The 12,236-nt window shown below is 46.7% G+C and overlaps 1 protein-coding gene and 1 long non-coding RNA gene across 3 annotated transcripts; one reads left to right on the top strand and one right to left on the bottom strand.

The window, feature by feature from the left end:
• The first annotated feature begins 4,096 nt into the window (after positions 1 to 4,096).
• TAC3 (tachykinin precursor 3) lies at positions 4,097 to 10,953 on the top strand. 2 transcript variants are annotated; one of them, XR_008512357.1, is made up of 8 exons: positions 4,097 to 4,248; positions 4,833 to 4,951; positions 6,967 to 7,060; positions 7,250 to 7,279; positions 7,763 to 7,816; positions 7,901 to 8,017; positions 8,187 to 8,261; positions 10,348 to 10,953. XR_008512357.1 is itself a non-coding variant. In XM_002823412.5 (7 exons), the coding sequence occupies exons 2-6, from the start codon at positions 4,838 to 4,840 to the stop codon at positions 8,258 to 8,260; spliced, it is 366 nt and encodes a 121-aa protein (XP_002823458.2). In that variant the 5' UTR covers positions 4,097 to 4,248; positions 4,833 to 4,837; the 3' UTR covers position 8,261; positions 10,348 to 10,723. The 2 variants fall into 2 exon arrangements, 1 of the variants encoding a protein (XP_002823458.2); XM_002823412.5 differs by lacking the exon at positions 7,901 to 8,017 and having other exon boundaries at positions 10,348 to 10,723.
• On the bottom strand, positions 5,466 to 8,828 carry LOC129049326 (uncharacterized). Its single transcript, XR_008512358.1, has 4 exons — positions 7,925 to 8,828; positions 7,375 to 7,549; positions 6,688 to 6,846; positions 5,466 to 6,527 (listed from the first exon to the last, which is right to left on the bottom strand). It is a non-coding gene; the product is annotated as an uncharacterized LOC129049326 (long non-coding RNA).
• Positions 10,954 to 12,236: the final 1,283 nt, after the last annotated feature.

The raw sequence follows: 12,236 nt of genomic DNA, 5'->3' as shown, positions 1-12,236 counted from the left end.
CCAAAGTGCTGGGATAACAGGCATGAGCCACTGCACCCAGCCTTTTCTGAGTTTTTTAAAGAGTCTGAGTCATTAGAAGTCTTTTCTAGATTTTTTTAAAATGTGGTATTGAAGATGGCAAAGAGGAAGGAGGAATAGGGTGGAGTAAAAGTAAATGGGAGAATAGTTTTTAAGAAAGGAAGTGAATAGAGACATCAAACACATTTTTTAAAAAAAGATTTTAGTCTACTGAACAAAATTTTTTAAAATAGGATTTAAAGACAAAACACAGGAAGGCTTTAAAAATATACACATAGCTTGAATATTAGCTTTTAATTAAGCTGACTTCTAACCATGGAGCTCTTTAACAAAAATTCTTTTAAATTTCTCTCTCTCTCTCCTCCTTTAAAACTTTTTGTAGAGATGGGATTTCGCCCTGTTACCCAGGCTGGTCTCAAGTCCGGGCAACTTCTGGGCTAAAGCGATCTGCCTGTCTCGGCCTCCCAAGTGATAGGATTACAGGTGTGAGCCACTGCACCTCACCTTAAATCTCTTGTTACCAGATTTTAGTTGGGACAAATGCTGATATTTTAAAAGTCACATAAATATTAAGCCGAAAAGGACTGATTTCTGATTAGGAAGGAAACCCTAAGCCACGGCGGGAATTTTAATTATTAAACTGTAAAATGGAGCAGCCTCCATTGTTAATTTTGTATGGAATCCAAAGTGGCAGTTTGAGTGTAATTGTTTTAGGTCAGGTTTTTGTGCTTTAATTTAATCAAGACAATTTTTAAGGATAGCTATGACACTATTATGTGTCCTTTTAATTTGATCTTTCTATCAATTCTTTAGAACAAGTGATTTTTTTAAATTTAGGAATTTTAGTCTAAAGGATTTATCTTTTGGCCATTGACAATTAGAATTTTTAACGGGGTATTTAATTCCAATAGTGACTTAATCCAAAGGTTTCTTTATGTCAAAAAAAACAGAAGCCCAGGAGGGATGAGACCTTGTAAGACAAAACTCCCCTAGGAGCTTGGAATGTTTGAAAAGACATGTGTTGAGCTCCCAATCTTTTCATACTGGCTGTGATGTTACCTGAAAAATCACATCCTTTGGATGGTGGAGACCAAGCAGGAATATCCCCGTCTAGTCACGTCATGCTCTCAAGGACATAAGACAAGAGGGAAACCTCTCACCCTGTTTTTATTTCAGGGACTGGCAGCAAAGTTTGTCGTAACAGAAGTCAGCATAACCAGAACCACGAAACTGATCAGTTTGCAGGGCCGGCTCAAACAGTGGGTTGCAGGCCTGTTCTACCCTAGGGTACCCCTCCTTATGACAGAATACCAAAAGACAAAGACAAAAACAAAGGAAAACGGCAACAACAACAAAAAAGCTATTTCTGAAAGGAAAACGGCAACAACAACAAAAAAAGCTATTTCTGAAAGGAATGGGGTCAAACAATATGAATACTTATACCACAAAGTACTAAAAAATATATCAGACTCACTATACCAAGGTTAGTCACACACAAAACCTGTTCTCTCATTAATTTTACATTTGGAAAGGAAAAGGGAAACAATGATTTTTACTGTACACTCATCCAGAGTCCACAGAGAGAGAGAGGAAAACTGGAAAACTGGGAGTCTGGCAGGAAATTCTCACTCTTTTGCTGGCTTGTCAGGTTCCTGTATTTCCTTCTCTGTGGCTTCCAGAAACGCACAATAGCTTTGGTGGTCTTATTTGTGATGCCAAACTGTGGTCTTGGCCCCCTAAAGTTTCAGTGAAAATCACTGACATGAAGCAGATTAATAGGGAAAAAGGCATACAAATTTATTTAATATGAATGGGAGCCTTTAGAATGAAGCCTTGAAGCTGTAGGGGAAATTGTCTATTTTTATGTTTAGGTTTAACAAAGTATGGACAGCTGTGTAGAAATATGACTAAACAGAAAGGGCATAATCTAATGTTAACAGACTGAGTGGGGAAACCCAGCAAGGCCTGTCTGTTGAGATTCCTCCTGGCCTCTCTCATTCTTTCCTTCTGGGTATGGGGCAGGACCCTCTCTGGAATGGAGGTTTTATGACCCAAGTCAAATAATGTAGGTCAGATAATTTTTTTTTTTTTTTTGAGATGGAGTCTCTCTGTCAACAGGCTGGAGTGCAGTGGCGTGATCTCGGCTCGCTGCAACCTCCGCCTCCTGGGTTCAAGCCATTCTCCTGCCTTAGCCTCCTGAGTAGATGGGATTACAGGTATGTGCCACCACGCCCAGCTAATTTTTGTATTTTTAGTAGAGACGGGGTTTCACCTTGTTGGTCAGGCTGGTCTCAAATTCCTGACCTTGTGATCCACCTGCCTCGGCCTCCCAAAGTGCTGGGATTCCGGGCGTGAGCCACTGTGCCTGGCCTTTTTTTTTAGAAAGTTGTATTTTGGGCTTTTTAACTAGCTTGTTTTTTAATTAGATTGGTGGCTTTAGGGTGGAGCCCTTTAATAAATAGGGGGAAGAAAACACAGTTTTTAGGGCCTCATATTTAAATGTGTAAAGCAGGCATAGCTGGAAGGCAGAATACAGATCCCCCATTTTTATATTGAATCCTAGGCCCCCCGAAAGAGGGAAATGTCATGGGACGAGATGTGTGGCATTTTTATCGAGTGCCCCACTGTAAAGATGCTCCCCCAAGGCTGGCAGGCAGCCCAGTGCCGATTAGCCCACTCTGTGCTTAGCCTTTTTTTTTTTTTTTTTTTTTTTTTGAGGTGGAGTCTTGCTCTGTTGCCCAGGCTAGAGTGCAATGGTGCGATCTCAGCTCACTGCAATCTCTGCCTCGCGGGTTCAAGCGATTCTCCTGCCTCAGCCTCCCGAGTAGCTGGGATTACAGGCACCCGCCACCATGCTCAGCTAATTTTTTGTATTTTTAGTAGAGATGGGGTTTCAACATGTTGGCCAGGCTGGTCTCGAACTTCTGACCCCAAGTGATCCGCCCACCTCGGCCTCCCAAAGTGCTGGGATTACAGGCGTGAGCCACCGCGCCTGGCGTGCTTAGCCTATTTTTAATGGGAGTTTCATCCTCAGTGGTGAGTGCTTTCATTGTCTAGGTGCCCCAAACTATGTTTTTAAAAATTTAAATGCACAAAGAAATAAGTAGCCCTGTATAGTAGTAATAATTTGTGGTGAATAACTGTCATAAGTCATCTCTAAAACCGTATTTTTATCTAGTTATTATGTATGACTAGCTATATGTCTAGTTTTTTAAATAATACAAAGTAATTTATTTTTGGCATCCTCAAAAACCAAACAGATTAGGTAATGTAGTGTAGAAGAGAGCAGAGCTTTAGACCTGAGAAGAATCTGCCCATGACTCTTGAAACTCCACAACGAAAGTAGGAGACCCCAAAAAAGGGGTGAGTGTCATCTTTTCTGAATTTTTTTTTTTTTAGATGGAGTCTCGCTCTGTCACCAGGCTGGAGTGCAGTGGTGCAATCTCGGCTCAGCCTCCCGAGTAGCTAGGGTTACAGGCACACGCCACCATGCTCAGCTAATTTTTGTATTTTTAGTAGAGACAGCATTTCACCATGTTGGCCAGGATGGTCTCGATCTCTTGACCTCGTGATCTGCCCGCCTCGGCCTCCCAAAGTGCTGGGATTACAGGCGGGAGCCACCGCGCTAGGCCAGTCAGATAATTTTTTTGGCCAGTTTTTGCATAGAGTAATTTTAGGTTTTATGACTGGCTTTGGGGCAAAGGGGTTCTGGTTTTTATAGCTGGTCTTGGGGGAGAATGGAACTGAGTGACAAGAGGACAGGAGAGGGTCAGAGAAAAACTTCTGCTTCTGAGGCTGCTATTGAGGCCTTCATTTTGGGGTATTGTCCTCTAAGCCCCAGCAGTGTCAAACTGTACACAAACCATACACAGCAGCCAGCTCGGGTGCTGTTAGGAAATGGGCTCACTGCTGGGTCTGTGGGGTATGTGTGTGTCTGGGTGTGTGGCTGCTGTCTGCATCCTCCTCCCCCCTACAGCCTCCCCGCCTCCCATCCAGCCACCCTGGGATTGGTGACTCTCAGCCCCTCCCCTCAGCTCCCCTAGACCCTCCCAGAGCCTTTATCAGGGAGCTGGGACTGAGTGACTGCAGCCTTCGTAGATCCCCTCCACTCGATTTCTCTCTTTGCAGCAGCACCGGCAGCACCAGTGTGTGAGGGGAGCAGGCAGCGCTCCCAGCCAGTTCCTTGATCCTGCCAGACCACCCAGCCCCCGGCACAGAGCTGTTCCACAGGTAGGCGAGCGGGAGAATGCTGGATGGACTGGAGCTGGCACCAGGGGACAGGAGCCAGCGTCAGGAGGGACTAAAGCAGATGGCAGCCTCTGATAGGGGAGCAGGGGACTGGGAAGGTGAGCACAAAGCACCTGTAGGGCCGAGAGCTGGTTAGGGTTTGGAGCCTGTGGCTACAGACTCATTCTTTCATACCAGAAAGTTTTTGCCTAAGTCTTGGGATTATCTGGTACTGGAAAATAGCATCCGGGATCCCTCCTCCAGCTGACTAAGGAAACAGACCAGTCCATGTCCTATAAATCTATCATCTTCCTTGGGAGCTAGAGTCCCCCTGGCACCACTATAGCATTGCATATCTCCTGGGGAGATATCTGATGGGGGAGCAGGGAAACTAAGTCCAAGGGTTGTACCCCCTTCTCAGAAATACTTTCCACCCTCTCTCCAGACCAGGGCTTGGACAGTGGAGTTGGGGGCTGGGGAAGCAGGGTCAAGCCAAGCTGCTGGTAATGAATGTCTCTTGTGTCTTCACCCATGCTGTATCTTCCTCTTCTCTCCTTTACCTGAGTCCTGTCCCTTTGCTCTCCCAGGCACCATGAGGATCATGCTGCTATTCACAGCCATCCTGGCCTTCAGCCTAGCTCAGAGCTTTGGGGCTGTCTGTAAGGAGCCACAGGAGGAGGTGGTTCCTGGCGGGGGCCGCAGCAAGGTAAGTCTCCCCTGGCAGAGTACTGGGGAAATCACGGGAACTTGGGACTCTGCCTGTCTGGACAGCTGTAGTGAGGAAACTGGGGTGGGTGGGTTGTCCATCATAGGGCATTTTGCCTCCCTTTGGATTTCTTTGTTTCTCTGTGTCCCTTCATGTTCCCACTGTCTCCAGGTGTGTTTGTGTCTCTGTATCTCTGCGTGTCTTTGACACCTTGTACATAAAAGGTGCCCTACAAATATGTTGTTTGGTGGGTTGATTGATGGGAGACTTGGTGATTGGATGGTACTGTGAGGGGTGAGCTAGGGTGGTCTAAGGCTCTCTATGGTCTACCTCAGGTCCCTTTGCAAGGGACAGATCTCTTCTATTTCCTGGATGGTATGGAGCAGTCAGAATTTCTTTCCCAAATGGTCATTTGTGTGCTATTTTACCTATCAGTTATGTGTATTGTTTTATTTTCAAAATGCAAATAAATTCCCTTATCTTTTGCTCATCCACCCCTGGTAACCTCAGGTGCTTCTAAGATCCCAACCCCTTCCTTCTTCTCTTTTCTCCCTTGCCTGCCTCTATCCTCTGCTTAGTCGGGTTAGGAAAACAACAGCAAAAAAAACCAGGTTAAGCCTTGATTTCCACAGCTCCTTTACGAAAAAGAATAGGAATTGTCAGGGTAGGGGTACAGGGAGAGGATAGGGAGGAAGTCTTTTCAAGGTTTTGAAATGACAGCAATTACATTGGTACAAATGCTTTTAAGATGATTACGGGTGGGACTTATTACAAATTCAATGTGTGAAGTTTAACTGCCTCTTCAGCTGAAATCTGTTTAGCATCTCATTACAGGAGGTGGGCAGAGTATTCAACAATTTGGGAAAAGTGGCTGCCTGAACGCCACATGCTGGGCCAAGGGAGATATCACCAGGGCAGCCTTGCAGGTGGTAGCAGTTGTGCCATATCCAAAAGGCCAGAACCGTTAAAAAAAAAACACCCAGGGGAGTGCCAAGTATGGGCTGGACACCGTTTGGAGCCACAAAGTTCCAGGCCAGGATAGAGTATCTGGGTTCTTCTGAGACAAACTTGCTTCAAGACCTTGGCCAATGAGATGTCCCCCTCTGCCCCTCTTGGTCAATGAATGAGAGGGATTGCCATCCTACCCCTTCTCCCTGAGAGTCTGTGAGGATGAGGGAAATTGGGGCAGGAAGAGGGTAGTACATAGGTGTGCCTAGGCAACTGGGTTGGTATGTGTGGGGGTGCGTTCTGTGTAAATGCACTTCTGTGTGTGCACAACAGCCGAAGGATGCCTGGGTTCTGGAAGGAGCGGCACTGCGGAGACTTAAGATTTGAGATGAAAATCTCCAGCCATGATCATTGTTATTGTCTCTCTGCAGCTGCAATTAACTGGCTGTGTGGTGTGTGCCCACCACCCTGCTGTACACAACTTGCTAAAAAAAAAAAAAACAAACAAAATCACAGGGACAATCAAGAGCCCATGCTGGGCAACAGCTCTAGAACTTGGGGTTCAGTTGTGGAGAGAAGAAGACGTGCCTTCTGAGCATGTTGCCTTCCTGGAATTCTAGACCTAGGGCTGAAAAGGGAGAGGGAGAGAAAATTAGAGGCAGAAAGCCATGGAGAATAGAGAAAGAGGCGGTGGAAAACAGGGAGAGAAACATCCGTGGACATCGTGCAGAGTGGGGGAATCACAGGTGCAGATGTGTGCCTCCAACCTCACCATGCATGTGAATCACCTGGGGGACTGCTTAAAATGCAGATTCTGTCTCAAGAGGTCTGGGGTAGGAACAAAAGTCTGCATTTCTACTAGGCTCTGTGTAGTGCTGGTGTTGCTGTTGGTCCACAGGTCACTCCTGGAGTGTCTACTTCTCGTCCAGTGTGAACCAGAGGAAACTCTGAAAGAAATAGGGTGTCGGATTCAGTATGGGCTCAGGAAGAGGCTGTTTCTTGTGGGAAAAGGATGAGTGGATCCGGGTGGGAGCCTCCTGCCTCAGCCCTCTTTGTTTCTTCCCTAGAGGGATCTGGATCTCTACCAGCTGCTCCAGAGACTTTTCAAAAGCCATTCATCTCTGGAGGGATTGCTCAAAGCCCTGAGCCAGGCTAGCACAGGTAGGAAGTGGCCCTAGGAGAGAGGGGAATGAGGGGCAGGATTCTGAAGATAAGAGGCCTGGGAGATCCTTTCAGATGGGAGGGAGATGGGGGATAGCTTAGTGAATTGATGAGGGTTGTGATCTGAATCCCCCTCTCATCACTTTCCAACTTCACTCCCCATTTAGACATTTGTTCTTGGTTTCACAGATCCTAAGGAATCAACATCTCCCAAGAAACGTGAGTAGCCTCTTCTCCCTCCCTATCTCTTGCCACTTGCCCAGAGCTCTGTGGGGCATTGGGCCCAGGGGCCATTTTGTCCAGCTCCTTCTCACCTGGTACAAACAATATGCCAGCTCCCACTGCTCAGCCAACCTTTCCTGAAAGGGAGAAGCCATCTGGAACTAGGAGGATGCTGGTGTGAGGGGCGTGGTGGGCTCTCCCTCTGCTGGCTGGTCATTGGAAAACAAGGGGATCTCTTGGTGGCCCTGAAGATTCCAAGTCAGGCACCTGCTAGAGCAGAAAATTCTTGAAATGTGGAGGAAGGAAAGGTGGGCAGAGAGAGTGGGTTTAGGGGAGGCACTTGCTAACTGTGAGGAGTCATGCTTTGACAAGAAAAAGGAACAGAGACCAGAAACCCAGTCTCAGAAGTGTTGACCCATGTCTGGGGAGATGCATCACTTTCTCACCATCACTGCTGACAATGTTGGCCCTTTTCTGCAGGTGACATGCATGACTTCTTTGTGGGACTTATGGGCAAGAGGAGCATCCAGCCAGGTAGGAGTGTGTGGGGGTACAGTGGAAGGGCTTAGGGTACTGGCAGATTGTGATAGAAGTCATGTGCCTCATATTTGTCACCAGAGGGAAAGACAGGACCTTTCTTACCTTCAGTGAGGGTTCCTCGGCCCCTTCATCCCAATCAGCTTGGATCCACAGGAAAGCCTTCCCTGGGAACGGAGGAGCGGAGACCTTTATAAGGTAGTCCTGCTGCAGCTGGGAGGAAGGACAGGGAGACTCTTCTTCCTCCCCAGTCTCCCAACTCTTGTCTTTGAACACTGCCCTTCATAGCCAGCCCTTTGCTGTTGGATCAGGGTGTAGTTCACGTTCAGAAAGATCCCTCTTACTTACACTGTTCGCTTTACCCTAGACTCTCCTACTGATGTGAATCAAGAGAACATCCCCAGCTTTGGCATCCTCAAGTATCCCCCAAGAGCAGAATGAGGTAAGGATTGTTCTTTAGAGAGGGCAGAGGGGACTGGGGAGGGGGCTGTGGGGGTTGCCAGCTGTGCATTTCCTCCCATGCTACAGGTATTAAAGCTCATAGATTTGCCCTGAAATATACTGCCAGTGCCCAGCACACTGTCGGTCAAACACAAAGACACTTAGAGGCACGTGTGTTTGTACACATCCCCCGTCTTTCATCTCTTTCCTCTGGATCATGGATCACAGCTGACTATTGAGCAGGAGTGAGTGTTGGGAGATGAGGAGAGAGGGGCTTCCCCGATGGGCAACTTCTGTTGTTTGGACTTCATTCTTTTGTGATCTGTGCAAAAAGATGGAGAAATTATTATCTGATAATTACAAATACCACAACCAATTCACAGGCAAGCATTTGCCTCCCAGGCAGGCTGAGCCTTTTGGATCCCTCAGAATCCTGGGTTACCGGGTCCAGAGGGTAGTCATACACAAGGATGATTCAGGAAGAAATGCAAGGAACTCTGAAATCTAATGGGGATTAGCGGGAAACCATATCTGAATCTCTCTTTAGCGTAATGAATAAGAATATGGCCTGAATGTGAATCCTGGATCTGCCACTCTATCTGTATCTTTTTGGCCAAGGTACATACCCTCCTGTGCTTCAGTTTCCTCATCTGAAAAATGAAAGTGATAATAGTATCTCGCAGGGTTGTGGTTTTGAGGATTGAGTATAGGTAAAGTGTTCAGAACAGTGCCAGGTACACAGTGCTGTGTGCCAATTTTATGATAATTGTCCCAGTTTGGGAGGTATGGGGGATGTCCTAATGTTTCCCCTGACTGGCTCTGTCTGGACCCCAGGCCTGAGTGGGCTGACAGATTCCTCACTTGGTATGTGAGTGTGAGAGTCCCCCAGGGAAGTGTCTAGTCAAAACACAAACCTTCTGCCTTGACACTGTCTTCCCACACACAGCAAGAGCAGCTCCGCCAATAGCTTTCTTTTCACTAGCTTCCAAAGAAGTGGGGTGGAGGGAGTGAAAAGGAGAGGGAGAGGGATTGGGAAGGCTCATAATCATGGAGAGCCTCCTGCCTTTCTCCCTGTGTCCCTGTTACCCATACTCATTGGTCTCAAGGTGGCACGCCCAAGACCCAAGGAGCTGGTGCTTGATGATGCTGCCTGTGCATGAATTCCTGGGACCAGAGACTGGGTCTGGCCCCCCATTTAGTGTTGGGTGAGAGGGTACAAAGAGCTATAATAACTGTAACTCGCTGATTACATGGTAGTTACTGTATCATTTTGCTCTCATTAGATGGTTATTTCAGTCCTGCCGACGGCCAGATAATTATACGAGCAGCTATATCTGGATGACATACTCTCCTCCAGCGTTATGCACTGGCCATAAAGATAATTATGGTGCAATTTTGCTATAGTATTTTATACAAATGGCAAAAACAAGTGCATTGTGGAAATCGACTTTTAATGCTTTTTTGTGCATCCAGGCTCTTTCAGAGGGACCCATAATTACAGCCTTCATAATCTTACCACTGAGGGAGCATTCCCAACCTGTTAGGTGTCAGGCAGAATAGGACATAAGGTTTCTGGGAGCTGGCATTTAAAGATTAGATGAGATGGATCAGCACAGATCATTGTGTCATCTGATTTCATTCATGTGAAACTGTAAGTAATCCCTGGGCCTGTGCTTCCTCTGGGAGGTTTCTGGGAAGAGGAGGAACAGGATAAGGCAGGGGGAGCATTCATAGTAGGGCACCTTGGACAGGGCTGTGTGTATGTCTGGCTCATGGGGGTGCTAGGATGGCATGAACTTGGTTCCTACATCTTTGGTCCCCATGGGCCCCACTGGCCATGCACACAGGTGTGTAGAGTAATGTAAATATGGCAGCTGGGAAAGTGCAAGTACCTGCGGCTAGGAGAGTTCCATCCTCAGGCCCAGAGCCTGGAGGGCAGGCTGAGGGTCAAGACTCTTGTTCTTTCCTCTCTCACAGATGCCTCTCCCCTTCTCTCCTGCTGCGCCAGCAGGTTTTCAGTGGGAGTTTTTTACAGGACATAAGATGTGATTTCAGTGTTGTTTTTTTTTTTTTTTTTTTGTCCTCAGTACTCCACTTCCGGACTCCTGGACTGCATCAGGAAGACCTCTTTCCCTGTCCCAATCCCCAGGTGCGCACGCTCATGTTACCCTTTCTCTTCCCTGTTCTTGTAACATTCTTGTGCTTTGACTCCTTCTCCATCTTTTCTACCTGACCCTGGTGTGGAAACTGCATAGTGAATATCCCCAATCCCAATGGGCATTGACTGTAGAATCCCCTAGTGTTCCTGTAGTGTCCTACATTAAAAATATAATGTCTCTCTCTACTCCTCAACAATAAAGGATTTTTGCATATGAATGATGTGATGTGTGTGTTTACTTGTTTGGTTAGTGGGTTTTTCTGTTCCTTGACTCCTCCAGCTACATGGTAAATACACACATACTTATGATACACATACTTCATATTTAAATGTAAAGAACTTTACATATCTTTTTGTAACAGTGCCTTACACAGTGCTTTGCACGACAAGTATCAGATTTATTTAGTGATTAAAATAAATACACGAATTTGGAAGATGGTTTCTAACACACAAAGATTTTTACAGACCAGTTTTAGATAAAGAAAAAGCAGGCCGGGCCCGGTGGCTCATGCCTGTAACCCCAGCACTTTGGGAGGCAGAGGCGGGTGGATCACGAGGTCAGGAGGTCGAGACCAGCCTGACCAACATGGTGAAACCCCATCTCTACTAAAAATACAAAAATTAGCCGGGCATGGTGGCGCATGCCTGTAATTCCAGCTACTTGGGAGGCTGAGGCAGGAGAATCGTTTGAACCTGGGAGGCGGAGGTTGCAGTGAGCCGAGATCACGCCACTGCACTCCAGCCTGGGCAACAAGAGCAAAAAACTCTGTCTCAAAACAAAACAAAACAAAACAATAAAAATAGAAAAAGAAAAATATATTCAGAATGACTTGTATTACTAGGATGGGCCTGGTAGATATCCATTCCTGAATCTGACCCTTCTTAATTAGAGAAGGAGGTGGGGATCAAGGCTGTGCAGAGACCCAGCCACAGAGGAGGATGAATCTATGACCCTATATGATTTTTCTGTCTCCAAATGCTGAGCCTGGGTTCTGTGACAGATCCTGGGGATGAAATGATGACTCATACACAGAGTTTACAGTTTAGCAGGGCTGTGGACAAGCAAACAGAACTTGATCCAGCTAGGATGGGGGGTGAACAGGGAAGTTACTACCGAAGCCAAGAAAGAGAGGAGCAGATATCTTCACCGTTAACTGGCGGCCTTAGTTATTATAAAGGGAAAACATTTATCTCTGACTCCTCTCTCGTGTGCCTGTTACCAGCCCCTGCAGCTCTGACTTAACAGTCCCCAAAATGTGTAAGGCACTTACATGTGGTATGCATAGGTATGGATGTCTTTTATTAATCTGTGATGTCAACTATCACCTGTCATCCCAAGGGGGGTTCTGCACCCTAATGGAACAGCCAGTGAAATCCTCAGGCTCCTTATCTTAGCCTGGTAGAGGGGCCTTGGTTATGCCCCTGAATTGCACCGATAAAACCAACACATAGATTTCCCAAGGCGGTGTAAGGACAGGGCCACAGAGCCAGAGGCCACTTCCTGCAGTCCTTTCATTCTAGTGAAAGTTCTATCTTCCTACAGCCTGACTTGGGGCCACTTTGGAATGACAGCTGTATAGTGGGGGCGGGGAAAAGAGAGAATACTCACCCTAGTGTTACTTATGTCAGCTTTATAGCCAGAGGTCAAAGAATGCCCCCACCCCAGAGCCTAGACCCTTTTTCCAGTGAGTCATCTCTTTGACTTTTCAAAATTATCCATCTATAGGGCTTAAAACTGGGGACATTTTTGCAGAGTCTAGGGGCTTTCCTTGGGTCATGAAAGCTACAAGAGTTGGTTCTGCTCAGACTTGGTGGGAG

Source organism: Pongo abelii, chromosome 10 (genome assembly GCF_028885655.2).
Source record: "Pongo abelii isolate AG06213 chromosome 10, NHGRI_mPonAbe1-v2.0_pri, whole genome shotgun sequence".
NCBI classification, from domain to species: Eukaryota; Metazoa; Chordata; class Mammalia; order Primates; family Hominidae; genus Pongo; species Pongo abelii.
Note: the sequence above shows the minus strand (reverse complement) of the source record. Positions and strands in the feature narration are given on the sequence as shown.